The sequence below is a fragment of the Mesoplodon densirostris genome, chromosome 14, assembly GCF_025265405.1.
Source record: "Mesoplodon densirostris isolate mMesDen1 chromosome 14, mMesDen1 primary haplotype, whole genome shotgun sequence".
Classification (NCBI taxonomy): domain Eukaryota; kingdom Metazoa; phylum Chordata; class Mammalia; order Artiodactyla; family Ziphiidae; genus Mesoplodon; species Mesoplodon densirostris.
In genome coordinates this window covers 81,396,941-81,417,028 of record NC_082674.1, presented here as the reverse complement: position 1 = coordinate 81,417,028, position 20,088 = coordinate 81,396,941, and the positions used below count along the sequence as shown (strand labels likewise).

The window sequence follows — 20,088 nt, the reverse complement described above, 5'->3', positions numbered from 1 at the left end:
CTTTAAGTTAGAAAAGTTAGAATTGTATTTGTGGCTCACATTATATTTCCAGTGGGCAGTGTGGCTCTAGACAGGGACCCAATGATCCCCTTCAATAGTGCAAATACTGACCAGCGAGCCCATAGTGATTGTTCACGGTCCGTGCCCTAGACCCTGTGACTTCCTTGAGACAGAGGATCTCCCAACCTAGGGATGTCCACACCTAAAGAAGATGAGGGGGAGGGGGAGAACAAGGACAGACAGACAGCCATAGGGAAAGACAGAGAGACTGAGGAGACAGAGAAAGGTATCTTGGAAAGCCCACTGGCCAGAAGGCTCCCCAGAACCACAAACCCAAAAGACAGAAAACCAAAAGAAGAGCAACACACCGTGTAAACGTCTCCAACTTACTTACAGTTTACAACCCTTCACAAATGACAGCTTCTACCCCTGAGTTTCCCTGTCTACACCTGGGATGCCAGGAAAAGAGAGACAATGTTAGACTTGCTTGTTATTCCAGAGTGGGATGTGGTACCACTTCCTTCCAGCCTCTCTCCACCTGCCTCTTGTGGGCAGTTTCATGGGTGTCCCTTCTCCCTTCATACCTCCTTTTATTACGGGAGCCCAGAATCATTTGAAAACTGCTCACAAGGAAACTGGGGAGCAACTGGGTGTTAAGAGTTTCCATGTCAGAAGTTACCCAGGTTACAGGCTCAGAGAAGTTCTGCTCCACTTCTTCCTGGGCTCCTTGTGTTGCCTATTCCCATTTGCCCATCCCTCCCTCTGCCTGGAAAGGAGGTCAGCTCGGCCAGAAGAAGGTCATTGAGTCCTGAGACTCAGTCACCTGTCTGGGGGTCCCCTTATTATAATCACAAGTTCATCATCTCCTTCTTTCCTTCCTAGACCTAACTGGATATGTTCCAAAAATCCCACCATTTTTTTGGAAACAGATCCTTAAGAACTTGTTTTCTTGTGTTTATTCAGATCACTTCCGGTGCCATTAAAATCAGGCTGAAGGAAGCAGAGTCCACTGAACAGATGATAAACTTTGCTCGTGAGAAGTATCGTCCAGTGGCCACTCAAGGCTCTGCTATGTACTTTGTTATTGCGAGCCTCTCGGAAATAGATCCTATGTATCAGTACTCACTAAAATATTTTAAACAGGTAAGTGTGTTGTTGCTGTTGTTAGTGAAATTTATCTCTGGCTTCTCTTTAAACCCTGTTGAGTTACTTCCTGCCTCAGGCAAATCATGAGTTTAGTTATTGGATAAAATCCTCCAAGAGTTTGAGTTCAGACTATGGTTTAAGCACAACCCTTAAAGACTCAGGTGCCTGGTATGCACAGAATAATCCACATAGGATGAAAAGAAAGTTCCTTTGCAAGTTTCATTTTTTCTCTTGGCTTCTCAACTAACAGCTTGCTTGTTTTCCTTCTTACCTGCTTTTCTTTTCTTTAAAGAGTCCCAACTCCATTCTATTTCTCTATACTTTCTCTCCAGTAATACAGCTTCCTTTCCACTGTTAGAGTTTTCTGTGTTGCATCCCAAGTCTCAGATAGCTCTGACCTTAAGCATATTGGTTTCTGTATCTTTTTTTTCCCCAGAATTTGTTATAAAACTGGTTCTCCTCCCAACCCCTGGGTTTTATTTACAGGGGTTTTACTTGCCTTGTCCCCTTTCCTGTGTTCCTTTCCTACTTTCACCATGTAACTGGGAGAATTCCTTTGTTTATTTATGGTTTCTCCACTTGGTATCCTATTCACAGTTGAATTTTCTCTGATCTCCCGTGAGTAGCATATCTTCAATTCTCATCCTTTTTTAATTTTTTTTCCATATCCCTTTTTTTTAACATCTTTATTGAAATATAATTGCTTTACAATGGTGTGTTAGTTTCTGCTTTATATCAAAGTGAATTAGCTATACATATACATATATCCCCATATCTCCTCCCTCTTGTGTCTCCCTCCCACCCTCCCTATCCCACCCCTCTAGGTGAACACAAAGCACTGAGCTAATCTCCCTGTGCTATGCGGCTGCTTCCCATTAGCTATCTATTTTACGCTTGGTAGTGTATATATGTCCATGCCACTCTCTGACTTCGTCTCAGCTTACACTTGCCCTTCCCCATGTTCTCAAGTCCATTCTCTACATCTGCGCCTTTATTCCTGTCCTGCCCCTATGTGCCTCAGAACCTTTTTATTTTTTTATTTTATTTTATTTTACTTTTAGATTCTATATATATGTGTTAGCATATGGTATTTGTTTTTCTCTTTCTGACTTACTTCACTCTGTGTGACAGACTCTATGTCCATCTACCTCACTATAAATAACTCAATTTCGCTTCTTTTTATGGCTGAGTAATATTCCATTGTATATATGTGCCACATCTTCTTTATCCATTCATCTGTCACTGGACACTTAGGTTGCTTCCATGTCCTGGCTATTGTAAATAGAGCTGCAATGAACATTGTGGTACATGACTCTTTTTGAATTATGGTTCTCTCAGGGTATATGCCCAGTAGTGGCATTGCTGGGTCGTATGGTAGTTCTATTTTTAGTTTTTTAAGGAACATCCATACTGTTCTCCATAGTGGCTGTATCAATTTACATTCCCACCAACAGTGCAAGAGGGTTCCCTTTTCTCCACACCCTCTCCAGAATTTATTGTTTGTAGATTTTTTGATGATGGCCATTCTGACTAGTGTGAGGTGACAACTCACTGTAGTTTTGATTTGCATTTCTCTAATGAATAATGATGTTGAGCATCCATTCATGTGTTTGTTGGCAACCTGTATATCTTCTTTGGAGAAATGTCTATTTAGGTCTTCTGCCCATTTTTGGATTGGGTTGTTTGGTTTAATCATATTGAGCTGCATGCACTGCTTATAAATTTTGGAGATTAATCCTTTGTCTGTTGATTCGTTTGCAAATATTTTCTCCCATTCTGAGGGTTGTCTTTTCGTCTTGTTTATGGTTTCCTTTCCTGTGCAAAAGCTTTTAAGTTTCATTAGGTCCCATATGTTTATTTTTGTTTTTATTTCCATTTCTCTAGGAGGTGGGTCAAAAAGGATCTTCCTGTGGTTTATGTCAGAGTGTTCTTCCTATGTTTTCCTCTAAGACGTTAATAGTGTCTGACTTTACATTTAGGTCCTTAATCCATTTTGAGTTTATTTTTGTGCATGGTGTTAGGGAGTGTTCTAATTTCATTCTTTTACATGTAGCTACCCAGTTCTCCTAGCACCACTTACTGAAGAAACTGTCTTTTCTCCATTGTATATTTTTACCTCCTTTATCAAAAATAAGGTGACCATATGTGTGTGGGTTTATCTCTGGGCTTTCTATCCTTTTCCATTGATCTATATTTCTGTTTTTGTGCCAGTACCATACTGTCTTGATTACTGTAACTTTGTAGTATAGTCTGAAGTCCAGGAGCCTGATTCCTCCAGCTCCATTTTTCTTTCTCAAGATTGCTTTGGCTATTTGGGGTCTTTTGTGTTTCCATACAAATTGTGAAATTTTTTGTTCTACTTCTGTGAAAAATGCCAGTGGTAGTTTGATGGGGATTGCATTGAATCTGTAGGTTGCTTTTGGTAGTATAGTCATTTTCACAATGTTGATTCTTACAATCCAAGAACATGGTATATCTCTCCATCTTTGGTATCATCTTGAATTTCTTTCATCATTGTCTTATAGTTTTCTGCATACAGGTCTTTTGTCTCCTTAGGTAGGTTTATTCCTAGATATTTTATTCTTTTTGTTGCAATGGTAAATGGGAGTATTTCCTTAATTTCTCTTTCAGATTTTTCATCATTAGTGTATAGGAATGCAAGGGATTTCTGTGCATTAATTTTGTATCCTGCTACTTTTCCAAATGCATTGATTAGCTCTAGTAGTTTTCTGGTGGCATCTTTAGGATTCTCTATGTATAGTATCATGTCATCTGCAAACAGTGACAGCTTTACTTCTTCTTTTCCAGTTTGGATTCCTTTTATTTCTTTTTCTTCTCTGATTTCCGTGGCTAAAATTTCCAAAACTGTGTTGAATAATAGTGGTGAGAGTGTACAACCTTGTCTTGTTCCTGATCTTAGAAGAAATCGTTTCAGTTCTTCACATTGAGAATGATGTTGGCTGTGGGTTTGTCACATATGGCCTTTATTATGTTGATGTAAGTTCCTTCTATGCCTACTTTCTGGAGGGTTTTTATCATAAATTGGTGCCGAATTTTGTCGAAAGCTTCTTCTGCATCTATTGAGATGATCATATGGTTTTTCTCCTTCAATTTGTTAATATGGTGTATCACACTGATTGATTTGTGTATATTGAAAAATCCTTGCACTCCTGGGATAAACCCCACTTGATCAAGGTTTATGATCCTTTTAATGTGCTGTTGGATTCTGTTTGCTAGTATTTTGTTGAGGATTTTTGCATCTATGTTCATCAGTGATATTGGCCTGTAGTTTTCTTTCTTTGTGACATCTTTGTCTGGGTTTAGTATCAGGGTGATGGTGGCCTTGTAGAATGAGTTTGGGAGTGTTCCTCCCTCTGCTATATTTTGAAAGGGTTTGAGAAGGATAGGTGTTACCTTTTCTCTAAATGTTTGATATAATTCGCCTGTGAAGCCATCTGGTCCTGGGCTTTAGCTTGTTGGAAGATTTTTAATCACAATGTCAATTTCAGTGCTTGTGATTGGTTTGTTTATATTTTCTATTTCTTCCTGGTTCAGTCTCAGAAGGTTGTGCTTTTCTAAGAATTTGTCCATTTCTTCCAGTTTGTCCATTTTATGGCATATAGTTGCTTGTAGTAATCTCTCATGATCCTTTGTATTTGTGCAGTGTCAGTTGTTACTTCTCCTTTTTCATTTCTAATTCTGTTGCTTTGAGTCTTCTCCCTTTTTTTCTTGATGAGTCTGGTTAATGGTTTATCAAGTTTGTTTATCTTCTCAAAGAACCAGCTTTTAATTTTATTGATCTTTGCTATTGTTTCCCTCATTTCTTTTTCTTTTATTTCTGATCTGATCTTTATGGTTTCTTTCCTTCTGCTAACTTTGGGGGGTTTTTTGTTCCTCTTTCTCTAATTGCTTTAGGTGTAAGGTTAGGTTGTTTATTTGAGATGTTTCTTTTTTCTTGAGCTAGGCTTGTGTTGCTATAAACTTCCCTCTTAATACTGCTTTTGCTGCATCCCATAGGTTTTGGGTCATCGTGTTTTCATTGTCATTTGTTTTTAGGTATTTTTTATTTCCTCTTTGATTTCTTCAGTGACCTCTTGGTTATTAAGTAGTGTATTTTTTCGCTTCCATGTGTTGTATTCTTTACAGATTTTTTCCTGTAATTGATATCTAGTCTCATAGCATTGTTGTCAAACAAGGTACTTGATACTATTTCAATTTTGTTAAATTTACTAAGGCTTGATTTGTGACCCAAGATATGATCTATCCTGGAGAATGTTCCATGAGCACTTGAGAAGAAAGTGTATTCTGTTGTTTTTGGATGGAATGTCCTATAAATATCAATTAAGTCCATCTTGTTCAACGTATCATTTAAAGCTTGTGTTTCCTTCTTTATTCTCATTTTGGATGATTTGTCCGTTGGTGAAAGTGGGATGTTAAAGTCCCCTACTATGATTGTGTTCCTGTCGATTTCCCCTTTTATGGCTGTTAACATTTGCCTTATGTATTGAGGTGCTCCTATGTTGGGTGCATAAATATTTACAATTGTTATGTATTCTTCTTGGATCGATCCCTTGATCATTATGTAGTGTCCTTCTCTGTCTCTTTTAATAGTCTGTATTTTAAAGTCTATTTTGCCTGATATGAGAATTGCTACTCCAGCTTTCTTTTGAGTTCCCTTTGCATGGAATATCTTTTTCCATCCCCTCACTTTCAGTCTGTATGTGTCCCTGGGTCTGAAGTGGGCCTCTTGTAGACAGTATATATACAGGTCTTGTTTTTGTATCCATTTAGCCAGTCTATGTCTTTTGGCTGGAGCATTTAATCCATTTACATTTAAGGTAATTATTGATATGTATGTTCCTATTACCATTTTATAATTGTTCTGGGTTTGTTATTGTAGGTCTTTTCCTTCTCTTGTGTTTCCTGCCTAGATAATTTCCTTTAGCATTTGTTGTAAAGCTGGTTTGGTGGTGCTGAATTGTCTTACCTTTTGCTTGTCTATAAAGGTTTTAATTTCTCCATCAAATCTGAATGAGATCCTTGCTGGGTAGAGTAATCTTTGTTGTAGGTTTTTCCCTTTCATCATTTTAAATATGTCCTGCCACTCCCTTCTGACTTGCAGACTTTCTGCTGAAAGATCAGCTGTTAATAACCTTGTATGCTATTTGTTGTTTTTCCCTTGCTGCTTTTAATATTTTTTCTTCATATTTAATTTTTGATAGTTTGATTAATATGTGTCTTGGCATGTTTCTCCTTGGATTTATCCTGTATGGAACTCTCTGTGCTTTGTGGACTTGGTTGACTATTTCCTTTCCCATATTAGGGAAGTCTTCAACTATAGTCTCTTTAGATATTTTCTCAGTCCCTTTTTCTCTTCTTCTTCTGAGAACCCTATAATTCCAATGTTTCTGTGTCTAATGTTGTCCCAAAGGTCTCAAAGACTGTCCTCAATTCTTTTCATTCTTTTTTCTTTATTCTGCTCTGTGGTAGTTATTTCCACTATTTTATCTTCCAGGTCATTTATCCGTTCTTCTGCCTTAGTTATTCTGCTATTGATTCCTTCTAGAGAATTTTTAATTTCATTTTTTGTGTGGTTCATCATTCTTTGCTTACTCTTTAGTTCTTCTAGGTCCTTGTTAAATGTTTCTTGTATTTTCTCCATTCTATTTCCAAGATTTTGGATCATCTTTACTATCATTATTACCCTGAATTCTTTTTCAGGTAGACTGCCTCTTTCCTCTTCATTTGTTTGGTCTGGTGGGTTTTTACCTTGCTCCTTCATCTGCTGTGTGTTTCTGTAAATTCCGATTTTACTTAACTTATTGTGTTTGGGGGGGTCTCCTTTTCGCAGGCTGCATGTTCATAGTTCCCATTGTTTATGGTGTCTGCCCCCAGTGGCTAATGTTGGTTCAGTGGGTTGTGTAGGCTTCCTGGTGGAGGGTATTGGTGCCTGTGTTCTGGTGGATGAGGCTTAATCTTGTCTTTGTGGTGGGCAGAACCACATCTGGTTGTGTCTTTTAGGGTATCTGTGACCTTATTATGATTTTAGGCAGCCTCTTTGCTAATGGGTGGGGTTTTGTTCCTGTCTTGCTAGTTGTTTGGCATAGGGTTTCCTGCACTGTACCTTGCTGGTCGTTGAGTGGAGCTGGGTCTTAGCCTTGAGATGGTGATCTCTGGGAGGACTATTTTGTGGAACTATTTTGAGATATTATGTGGAACCGAGAGGTCTCTTGAGCACCAAGACCCTGTCAGCCACACAGCTCAGAAGAAATGGGAGACAAAAAGAAAGAAAAAATAAAATAAAATAAAGTTATTAATATAAAAAATAAAAATTTAAAAAGTTATTAAAAATAAAAAAATTTTTAAAGTAATAAAAAAAGAAAAAGAACAAAAGAAGACAGCAACCAAACCAAAAAAACGAATCCACCAATGATAACAAGTGCTAAAAACTATACTAAAAAACAAAATGGACAGACAGAACCCTAGGACAAATGGTAAAAGCAAAGCTAAACAGACAAAACACACAAAGAAGCATACACATACACACTCACAAAAAGAGAAAAAGGAAAAAATATATATATATTTATATTTAAAAAAGGAAGAGAGCAACCAAATCAGTAAACAAACCTACCAATGATAATAAACTCTAAATACTAAACTAAAATAAGCATAAAACCAGAAAGAAATTAGATGCAGAAAGAAAACCCCAAGTCTACAGTTGCTCCCCAATTCCACCACCTCAATTTGGGATGATTCATTGTCTATTCAGGTGTTCTACAGATGCAGGGTACATCAAGTTGATTGTGGAGATTTAATCCGTGGCTCCTGAGGCTGCTAGGAGAGATTTCCCTTTCTCTTCTTTGTTCGCACAGCTCCTGGGGTTCAGCTTTGGATTTGGCCCTGCCTCTGCTTGTAGGTCGCCTGAGGGCGTCTGTTCCCTGCCCAGACAGGATGGGGTTAAAGGAGCAGCTGATTAGGGGGCTCTGGCTTACTCAGGCTGGGGGGAGGGAGGGATATGGGATGCGGGGCGAGCCTGTGGTGGCAGCAGCCGGCATGATGTTACAACAGCCTGAGGCATGACATGTGTTCGCCTGGGGGATTTGTCCCTGCATCACGGGACCCTGGCAGTGGCGGGCTGCACAGGCTCCCAGGAGGGTAGGTGTGGATAGTGACCTGTGCTTGCACACAGGCTTCTTGGTTGCTGCAGCAGCAGCCTTAGTGTTTCATGCCTGTCTCTAGAGTCCGCGCTGATAGCCGCAGCTTGCGCCCGTCTCTGGAGCTCATTTAGGCAGTGCTCCAAATCCCCTCTCCTCGCACACCCATAAACAATGGTCTTTTGCCTCTTAGGTAGGTCCAGGCTTTTTCCCGGACTCCCCCCTGGCTAGCTGTGGTGCCCTAGCTCCCTTCAGGCTGTGTTCACGCAGCCAACCCCAGTCCTCTCCCTGGGATCTGAATTTCGAAGCCGGAGCCTCAGCTCCCAGCCCCCACCCATCCCAGTGGGTGAGCAGACAAGCCTCTCAGGCTGGTGAGTGCTGGTTGGCACCGATCCTCTGTGCAGGAATATTCTCCGCTTTGCCCTCGGCACCACTGTTGCTGTGCTCTCCTCCGTGGCTCCGAATCTTCACCCCTGCACGCTCCCCGTCTCCGCCAGTGAAGGGTCTTCCTAGTGTGTGGAAACCTTTCCTCCTTCATGGCTCCCTCCCGAGGTGCGGGTCCTGTCCCTATTCTTTTGTCTCTGTTTTTTCTTTTTTCTTTTGTCCTACCCAGGTACGTGGTGAGTTTCTCACCTTTTGGGAAGTCTGAGGTCTTCTGCCAGCGTTCAGTAGGTGATCTGTAGGAGACGTTCCACACGTAGATGTATTTCTGATGTATTTGTGGGGAGGAAGGTGATCGCCACGTCTTACTCCTGCACCATCTTGAAGTTCTCCCCACTCTCACCCTCTTTTAGGCAGCATTCTAGTATCTCCCAAAAGCAAATTCAATGTCACAAAACTTTGGCAAGCCATGTCTGTTTACCCAAAGATTTCCAGGGGAGACAGAGAGTTTGCATCACTCATCACACGGCAAAATGTATCAAGCATCCACAGGGGTCCCCTCTGTTCACCTCCGGAGTTTCTCTCAGCCCATCCCCCACACGGCCTCTCTGGCTGTTTCCCATCTACCAGCTCCCATTCCCCTCTTGTCTGTATTGTTCCCTTTTCTGTGCAGAGCAGTTTAGCTCACTCTGGCTTCTTTAATCATTATGTGCTCACACCCATAATACAACTCAAAGGCCTCTCCATACACACCACTCACTGTAGAAAACAGTAATAATTGTAAATAGATCCTCTTTCCCTGCCACACATCTTTACTTCCTGCTACATGCCCTTATACCTGTAGTCAGTGCTGGCTCTCACTCCGGAGGCCAGGCCAGCCCATGCCTCATGTTTTTAAAACACTGCTCTGTACTCTGGGGATCCAAAATAGATTTTCACAGACATTGCCCATCAAACATAGTTCAGGTTCCAAAGCCACATCCAACCTGTCCCTGTTTTGTCTCTAGAGCCACATTTCCCACTAGTCCTCTGCCAGCAGCCAAATGGATCCTTTCACATTCCCTGGACTCCCCAGATGCTTCTGTGTTTATGACCCTCTCTGTTTAGAATGCCCTCCCTCCCAGATTAAGTGCCACCTTCTCATTGAGTGAAGCCTATGGATGAGTCTGCAGTCTTCTGGGGCTGGATGTCCAAAATGGTCACTTACGTGGCTGGGATGTCAACTCCTACAGTCACCTCTCCATGTGGCTTGGGTGCTCACAACAGGGCTGCCCCAAGAGGGCAGCTCCCAAAAGCAAATGTTCTAAGAAGCCAAGGTGGAAGCTACAAGGCCTCTTCTGACCTAGCTTTGGATGTCACAGAGCATCACTTGTGCTCTAGTCTCTTGGTCAATGGAGTCACTAAAGCTAGCCCAGATTCGAGAGGAGGGGATTTAGACTCCACTTCTCCATGGAAGGGGTAGCAAACAATTTGCAGCAGTCTTTCTCCAACACATGTGAATGCCTCATGTGGAACTTCCACCACTCCGCCTGGGGCAGTGGGCTCTTCTCTCCTGCTGAAGTCTGACCTCCCAGAAGGCAGGAAGGAAGCCTCACCCAACCCTGCTTCCCCTCGTGGCGCTTAGCACCATATGACGCATCATGGGTGTCTCATGAGTGAAGAGGCTGTTTGCATCCCTCCATTAAAAAAGGCTGTTGAAATATTCAAACAATTTTTATATACTAGACCAAGCTTGGTTTTTCATCTAGATGTCTTGTTTGGTGGCCTCAGTATGGTCAGGGGGCCGGCAGAAATAGGAGCTGCAGGAGAGAATGGAAATGAAGAATTGAGAGAAATGAGAGGCATGTTGTGTAGACACACCTGGTCTCTCTTCCAATAAGAAGTGCATCCGCTGTGGCAGCCTTTAGAAGCCATTTCTACTCAGGTCACAGCTCAGGTCCTAAAGGCAGGGGTTGCCATTCTCACGCCTCTTCCTTTAGTTGGTAGGTATTAAAACAAGCAAGGTAAAGATTAGTAAATCCTTTAATTCTAGCTAAATGACTTTGATAACACTTTTCTCATCCTAGGTGTTTTGGAATTCATGCTTTTCAAGGTTTTAAAATCTTGAAGAATTAAAAATGAAGATGCCCTGAAAATATCTTGAGCCAACAGAAAAAGGGTTATAGGATGAATCATCAAAACACTGGAGTTTTGCTATTTGGAAGGGAAACTAGAAACCCAAAACACAATTGTAGGTGACAGCCCTGGCCAGGACATCCTCTACCAAACCCATACATAATTCCATTTCACACTAAAGTTATTTAGAGCCTGTCAAGATTCACCATATTTTATTTTGGCACTGAACTTACCAGGTCTTCACTGGACTTTAAACTCTCTGCCTCTTGTCAGGTTCTTAAAGAAAACTCTTTGCTTCTAAGTGTATTAAAGTAACAACTCCATTACTCTTTGTTGACCAAACTTTCCAGAGAATTAACAAGGCTTTCCCAGTTCTCTAGAATAAGTGAATGCTTCCTCCAAGCCCTTTTAATTTTAGGGAATGGAGGCCTATCTTTTGGTGAGGAGACAGTCAGATCTTTTCCCCTTGTGCTCCATCCTGTTAGCAGAATGAGTTGGGGGTGGTACAAGGAGGCCTGCACAAGGACAGTGTAGCATTGTTAGGGGCTTGTGAAGCACACTTCTTGACCTTGACCTGCCTTGGCCCTCAATTGGTCTCCAGCGTCCAATCTGCTTCAATCTGTCTGATCTCCCCATGAGCAATGCATCTCAATCCCTCTCAAGGTGACCAAGGAACTGGGCAGCCCTGCCTCACCTGGCACCTTTGCCCCTTGTGCTGTGGATCCTCAAGGCCGAAGCCATAGGGATGGTCCTCTCATCCCTCATGAGACCCCAGTCTCTGCTGCAAGATCCCCTTGGCCATGACTTGCAGGCAAGCCCCTGAGTTCAGGCTCTGCTCAGGTTTGTCACACAGCTCAAGACCTTTGGGAATTTCTGGATCTCCCCTCCCCCTGCCCTTGTGCTACTTGGAAGTGGCGGGAAATGGGTGGGGCTGCCTCCGTCCCTCACACCTGAGCCTTCCATGCCACCATCTCTGCTGCCTTCCTGATATCCTTGTAATGTGAGGCACATTTTGGGAAGGAGGCCTGTTCCCAAAATTTCCAGGTGGGAAGCAGGGTGGAAGTCTTCTTTAAAACTGGTTCCTCTTAAATTTCAAAGAGAATTCTCACACGTTCTTCCCACAGCCTAAGAATTATCTTAGGAAAATGCCAAGAAGAGGGCATGACCTTACCTAGCCCTTACACCTCTCATCCAAAGTGATTATCAAATATGAGTTGAGAATATGAGAAACCCGTTTTGCCAGCTCACCTTTATTTTCCATTTTCTGTCCAAAGTCAATATTATGCCTTTTCAATAGTCAAGAATTTGGCACTGCTCCATTTCTGGAAAACGGGGAGAGAAAGAGGAGTGCACAGAATAAATATTACATATAAATGTGTCAATATGGATGAATTCTGGACTTTTTCATGGTACAGTATTCATCACCTGTGCTGCTATTTACTCACTGAATTTGGGGGAGTCAGGGTGAGGAGCAGGGATATTTTTTCCTCCATGAAATTGAATTAAGTGAGAGACACTGATAGAGTTCTCTTTCACAGTTGTTCAATGCAACAATTGAAACCTCTGTGAGGACAGATGATCTACAGCAGCGCATGGAAATTCTACTAGAACAGACTCTCCTAACGGTTTATATCAATGTCTCGAGAGGACTTTTTGAAAAACATAAACTCATCTACAGCTTTATGCTCTGTGTTGAGATCATGCGTCAGCAAGGAAGCATAACCGATGCTGAATGGAATTTCTTTCTCCGAGGTTCTGCAGGATTGGAAAAGGTATCTGTACCAAGATTAGACAGTGAATGTTATTAGATAGAGTGCACAAGCACCTACCAATGCTCCATGGTGACTCTGGTGGCTGAAGGTTGTACATTCAGCTGTGTGGCCCACTAGGGGTCAGGGACCCAGACTATAACTTAGTTCTGTCTTTAGTCACTATATAATGTTGGTAACATTTGACCTCTTTGTGCAGCAATGTCCTCACCTGTAGAAAAGAGATGTCAGGAGTAACCAGTGAACTAGTAGATGGGAACATGTTTTGAAAAGTTGACCATCTTACAAATGGGAAGAGTTAAAATCCAATAAAAGTTGTAATTCACGGATCTGGCCACACTGTTTGTGATACAATGACACTCTCTTGCCTGGACCCATCTTTCTTTATAAAGCATGGGAAGGACTAGAACTTGATTGTTGCCTTCCATCATACCATAATATTTGTCTAACTTGCCCCAGCCCCTCAAACTGGCCTAACTCACCCATGTACCACAGACCTGGTGGCCCACTGAACTGAGGCACAGTCCCCCAACTCTTGCCTGCAAGTCCATCCAGTCCAACTCTAAACTCTTGGCTCTGTCTTCAATCTCGAGCCCTACCCTTGGCCCCTACAGACCTGACACCTGCATCTGTTTGCCAGTATTTGAGCCTTAGAGTATCACTGGGACATTGGACTTTGTGCTTTCATTTGACTCTCAGCACCCTGCACTCCCAGGACAAGCCCAAGGAAGACCTCTACACCAGATGGTCCTTCCTCCCTGACCCCCACCCACCCCACATACATACACAGTCTGTTAATCCTTGCTTAACACTGTCTTAACTTCATAATCACAGTTAATACTTATAGAGGGCTTGCTATGTGTTTTATGTATATCTACTCATTTATATATTTCAGTATTCCTGTTGGGTGAGTTCCTAATTTTATCTCTAGTCTGAAAATAAGTTAATTAGGCACAAAGAGATGAAGTAATTTATCATGATCATACACTTATTAGGGTTTGGAACGAGGATTCAAACCCTTGCAGTCAAGTCTGTAGAGCTTGCCCTCTTACCCACCTACTCTGTTACTGACTATTAGTCAGTCACTCAGCTAAGCCCTTCCCAGCATTGTCACCCTTCTTCCTTCACAGTATTCTTGTTAACAGCTGTGTTTACAGTTTTCTCAAGCAGAGGCTCAGAGAGGTTAAAGACCTTTCCAGAATCACATAACTAATAATCATAAAAACACTCAACAAATGAAATAAAAGAGAACTTCTTCAACCAGATAAAGAGCATATACAAAAACCCACAGCTAACATCATACTTAATAGTGAAAGCCTGGATGCATTCCACCAAGGATCAGAAACAAGAAGGATGTTTGCTCTCATCACTTCTTTTCAACATTGTACTGGAAATTCTTGCCAGGACAGATACACAAGTAAATGAAATGAAAGGCATCCAGATTGGAAAGGAAGAAGTAAAACTATCTCTATTTGCAGATGACATGATTTTGTACATAGAAAACACTAAGGAATTTACTTTTAAAAAAAACTATTAGAATTAATAAACAAGTTCAGCAAGGTTGCAGAATACAGGATCAACGTACAAAATTAATTTGGATTTCTTTACATTTGCAATGAACAATATAAAGTGAAACTAAAAATTCCATTTACAATGGCATCAATAATAATAAAATACTTAGAAATAAATTTAACAAAAGAAGTTCAAACGTATACTCTGAAAACTACAAAACAGGCTGAAAGAAATCAGAGGACTTAAATCAATAGGAAAACATCCCATGTTCATGGATTGGAGACTTAATATTGTTAGGATGGCAATACTCCACACACTGATCTACAGATTCAGTGATATCCCTATCAAAATTCTAACTGGTTTCTTTTCAGCAATTGCCAAACTGATCCTAAAATTCATACAGAATTACAAGAGATCTAAATCCCAAAGCTTACTACAAAGCAGCAGTAATCAAGACAGCAAGATATTAGCATAAGGACAGACATATGGGTAAATGGAATCAAATGTGAAAGTCCAGAAATAAAGCCATGTGTCTATGGTCAACTGATTTTGACAAGGATGTACTGATACATACTACAACATGAATAAACCTCGAAAACATTAAGATGATACAGGATTTGTATTTAGAATAGATAAAGAACTCTTATGAATCCATAATAAAGACAACCCAACTTAGAAATAGCCAAAGGACCTGAATAGATATTTCTCCAAATATATACATAAGCACATGAAAAGATGTCTGACCTCATTATTTATCAGGGAAATGCAAATCAAAATGATAAGGAGATGCCCACTAGAATGGCTAGAATCAAAAGACAGATAATACCAAGTGTTGGTGAACATGTGGACAAATCAGAACCCTCATAAACTGCTAACAAACATGAAAAATGGTGCAGCTGCTTTGGAAAACAGTCTGGCAGCTCCTCAAGCAATTAAATGTAGAATTACCATATGATCCAGCAATTCCGCTCCTGGGTATATATCAAAGAGAAATGAAAGCATAGGTTCATACAAAAACTTAGACATGAATATTCATAGCAGCACTATTCGTAATAGCCAAAATGGTTAAAGCAATCCAGTCCATCAACTGATGAGCAGGTAAACAAAATGTGGTATATCCATAACAACAGAATATCATTCAATCACAAAGAGGAATGAAGTACTGGTACATACCACAACATGAGTAAACCTTGAAAACATTAAGCTAAGTGAAAGAAATCAGTCACAAAAGACCACATATTATAAAATTTGATTTTTATGAAGTATTCTGAAGAGGCAAGTGGATAGAGACAGAAAGCAGTACCAAACTTTCAAAGTTTAGTTTCAAAGTACTAAATTTTCAAAGAACTAGTTTCAGTTTCTTAGGGCTAAAAGGCATGGGCAGATGGGAGGGGAACTGCTAAAGGATACATGGGGTTTTCTGAGGAGATGAAATGTTCTAAAATTGACTGTGGTCATGGCTACACATAACCGTGAATTTACTAAAATACATTGGATTGTATGCTTTAAATGGGTGAATTGCATGGTATATGAATTGTATCTCAATAAAGGCATTTTAAAATGTGGTATAAAACCTCAGGCAAATAGTCATGAAATTTTCAAAGAACTAGTTTCAGTCCACAATCACAGCTGTTTTTCTGTCTCTTTTTAAACTGTTTACCCACATTCAAGGGCTTCATGGAATATTGCCAGATGGCACAATACTTTTCCCAGAAATTTCTGGGAATATATGAAATGATTAGACATATACACACTCAGCCCAGCTGGAATGAGATTTTCATTTGTCTTGCTACTGATTTTGCTATACTACTCAGATTTTCCTAGCTCCTAGAGGTGAGAACATCTGGGAACTGGATTTAAAAACTAGTTCTCTGGGAACAAATCATTAATATAAGACTATTTGAGGGGTGGGGAGAGACAGGTGTGGCATGTTGGAGGACAGGCTAGAAGTAGACTTTACAGATTTTATTTTAACCCTTCACCAGATCGACTGCTTTCTGCATATGTCAACATGAAAAGTTTCATCAGCTGTACTTCTTTTTTTTTTTTTTTTCTTTTTTTTTTTTTTGCGGTACACGGGCCTCTCACTGTTGTGGCCTCTCCCATTGCGGAGCACAGGCTCTGGACACGCAGGCTCAGCGGCCCTGGCTCACAGGCCCAGCCACTCCGTGGCATGTGGGATCCTCCCGGACCGGGGCAACGAACCCGTGTCCCCTCCATCGGCAGGCGGACTCTCAACCACTGCGCCACCAGGGAAGCCCCATCAGCTGTACTTCTGTTCAAAGGCCAACAAATAGAATTGATTCAACATCATTTCTATCTCACTATATCTTATACTTGTCCTGGGTAAATGGTTATTTTTAACATTCTATTAGAGTTTGATTTTTCTCTTAAGACAAGGTGAAAGCATATTCTGTGTTTGTCTTTGTGACAACTTTCTGTTCTCTCTGTCTTCTAATAGGAACGCCCACCTAAGCCTGGATTTCCCTGGCTGCTTCCTGCCATGTGGTTCGCATGCTGTGACTTAGAAGAATTATTTCCAGTTTTTAAAGAACTTACACAATACATAGTGTTACATCCTATTTCCATACGCATAGGTAATACGTCAAAAAGGCTCTGCTATATGGGGTTGTAAACAAGCTTGTGAATCCTAACTTTAAGGTCTCCTTTAACCTCTTCTGCAATATCAATATTTTTCACTAGGAAATGTCTTCATTATTAAGAAATTTTGAATTAGTTGTTTTCCCAATTTCTTGAGTTGAATGCTTGGTCCATGAATTTTCAATATTTCATGTTTACTATTATACCCATTTTAAGAAGATGCATTTACCTCTAGGTATTGCTTTAGCTGCATCCCATACTTTTTTTTTAACTTTTTATTGATGGATAACATACATATGGAAAACTACACAAATCAGAATCAACAATTTGATTATCAAAAACCGACTGTACTTCTGAGCCACCACCCAAGTCAAGAAATAGTCCAGTACCAGCATCACAGAATCCCCTTATACTCCTTCATAGGACCCTTTTCCTCTTCCCCAGAGGTTATGCCTGCTCTAATTATAATATTTTATGTTATTTTTTCCCCAAAAGTTTTACTCTGTAGCCCTTTTGATTCTAAAAGTATACTTGTTAATTCAAACGCATTTACGATTTGGGGGTGCTATCTTTTATTGTTTATAATTTACTTACATTCTAGAAATTATACTCATGGTTTGCATGAAATTGCTTCTTTGTAATTTATTTATACATCAGTTTATGTAAAATGTTCCATGTGTGTCTTTTCTTGGATGCAAAAGATATGTAATCTTTTGAACTAAAGATATGTAATCTTTAGTTCAAACCTATTAATTGTGTTGTTTATTTTACTGTCTTTTATACTAAATCTGTAAGGTTCACCACTATGATTGCCAATTTCTCTTTGTAATTCTGGAATTTCTCCCATTATATCTTATGGAACTGATGCTGTTAATTATAAATGCGTTTAGGATTATTATCTTTCTAGCAAATTTTTCCTTTTTTATTAAATAATATTCCTCTTTACCCTGAATAGTGCTTTTTGCCTTAAAATATACTTTCTAAAGTTAATATTATTACAGCAGGATTATCTTCATTAGTATTCCCCTTTTATATATTTCTCCACTCTTCCTTTTCAAGTCTTTTGTGTCATCGTCATGTTTTCGGTGTATCTTTAGTTGGATTTTGCTGTTTTGAGCAATGTGAGAGTCTCTCTTTTTAAAATTCATTTTATTTATTTATTTTTGGCTGCATTAGGCCTTCATTGCTGCTCACGGGCTTTCTCCAGTTGCGGCAAGCGGGGGCTACTCTTTCTTGCAGCACGAGGGCTTCTCATATCAGTGGCTTCTCTTGTTGAGGAACACGAGCTCTAGGCACATGGGCTCAGTAGTTGTGGTGCACGGACTTAGTTGCTCATGTCATGTGGGATCTTCCTGGACCAGGGCTTGAACCTGTGTCCGCTGCATTGGCAGACGGATTCTTAACCACTGCACCACCATGGAAGCCCCATGAGAGTCTCTCTTTTTAAACAGGCAAGTTTTAATCCAATTATTGTAAGGATGGTTACTGATCTATTTCAGTGGCTCTCAACTGTGGAAGATTTTGTTCCCCAGGGGACATTCAGCAACATCTGAAGACATTATTTGTTGCCATGACTGGGGTGGTGCTGCAGGTATCTAGTAGGTAGAAACCAGAGATATGACTAAACATGCTACAATGCTCAGAACAACCCTCCACAACAAATGACCACTTGGCCCCAAATGACAGTAGTGGCAGGGCTGAAAAATCCTGATCTATTTGGATTTAGATCTATCATCTTATTGTGTAGGGACTTTTTCCTTGGCAGGCTTTTTCTTTGCTTCATTTTTATTTCTTCTTTCTTGCCTTCAAGTGAATTGTCCACATTCTTTATTTTTACCCCCGTACTGATTTGAAGTTCTGTGTTTTATTGCTATTTTTATTTTTTTTATTTTTTTATTTTTTTGCGGTATGTGGGCCTCTCACCGCCGCGGAGCACAGGCCCCGGATGCGCAGGCCCAGCGGCCACGGCCCACGGGCCCAGCCACTGCACGGCATGCGGGACCCTCCTGGACCGGGGCATGAACCCCCATCCCCTGCATCAGCAGGTGGACTCCCAACCACTGCGCCACCAGGGAAGCCCTATTGCTATTTTTAGTAATTATTCTTCTACTTCTCATATGAATGTTTATTTACCTGAATATACCCAGTAAGTGTGGTGGTTTAGAAGCTACATGGACCAGAATTTCTGGGATCCTAATATGTTCATTTGATTTCTAAATAAAGACTAGAAAAAATAAAATACTCCTCAATAAATAAATCAAATAAAAATTATGTTTCTATATTGCGGACCAGTTAAACAAGGTAGCTAGAAATAGAACACAAAAGAAAAATACTTATAGGAGAAGCCTAGTGATGGACAGTTAGGGACAGATCTGAAGCAAAAAGGGCTAGATGGATCCTCATAAACACAGAAGCAAAGAAAGTGGGTAGAGGTAGAGGCTGAAAAGTTAAGTAATTCTGGGAACAACTCGTCGTGTTTGGACAAAAGGTACCATGTTATTCCTGTCAACTGGGACTAAAATTTTAGTAATTTAAAACAACCGTCCTGCTTTCAGTTGTTAAATTTCAAGGTTGATTCTGGAAATCCTGCAGACTCGTGAAGGTTTGTATATGTGATAGGATGGCTTGTGTTCTAAAACTGAGATTTGGATCTTTGCAGGTTAAGTTTAATAATTAATTTCAATGCCACTCTTACCTTCAAAGGCTTCCTAATTGCCTTAATCTTGTGTCTTTGATGGTTTCTAAGTGCTTCATGTTCTATTAGTTGAGAGTTATCATTTTAAATTATCATGTCTTATTAGTCAAAGCCCTGGTGATTATACAGTAATGAGAACCTGAAGAGAAAAGAAGTCCTTTTGGAATAAGTGGTTCTACTACCTGGTCCTCAGAATAATGCATCCACTTTCAACTAGAAATCACTGTGGTATGCTGTGCCCTGTGGTCTCATACCATGTAATTGTGTATATTTCATACAGAAATTAGAAGTCTTGCAGAGGTACATACTCCATGGCTCCAGGGCCATGGTCTTAAGTGTCACTACATTTCAAACTGTCACCAGCTCTGTGGTTGCTATTGTTAGGCCCTCAGAGGAGAGTCCCAGTAGATCAGCTAGAGAAAGTGTTTTTCTAGCCCACCATGGAAGCCAACTATTTTGCCTAATGTTCGACTGCAGCAGCCTGTTTCATCACTAGATGGTTGTGCTGATTTGCTGAGGGGCTTACACTGTACTGTGCTTCCTGCACCTGCAGGAATTTCTTTTTTTTTTTTTCTCCCACTCAGTAGGTTGTCTTTCTTTTTTTTCTTTTTTTTAAAACATTTCTTTATTTTTTTTCCATGTTCAGTATTAGTTATATATTTTATACATATTAGTGTATATATGTCAATCCCAACCTCCCAATTCATCCCACCAC

The 20,088-nt window shown here is 40.4% G+C and overlaps 1 protein-coding gene across 1 annotated transcript in view; it reads left to right on the top strand.

The window, feature by feature from the left end:
* The window catches only part of DNAH6 (dynein axonemal heavy chain 6), a 268,777-nt gene that overhangs the window by 197,222 nt on the left and 51,467 nt on the right, over positions 1-20,088 (top strand). The window contains exons 60-62 of the mRNA XM_060116917.1: positions 964-1,143; positions 12,335-12,568; positions 16,539-16,674. Of these exons, the coding sequence (XP_059972900.1) occupies positions 964-1,143; positions 12,335-12,568; positions 16,539-16,674 (550 nt within the window). The remainder of the gene's footprint in view (positions 1-963; positions 1,144-12,334; positions 12,569-16,538; positions 16,675-20,088) is intronic.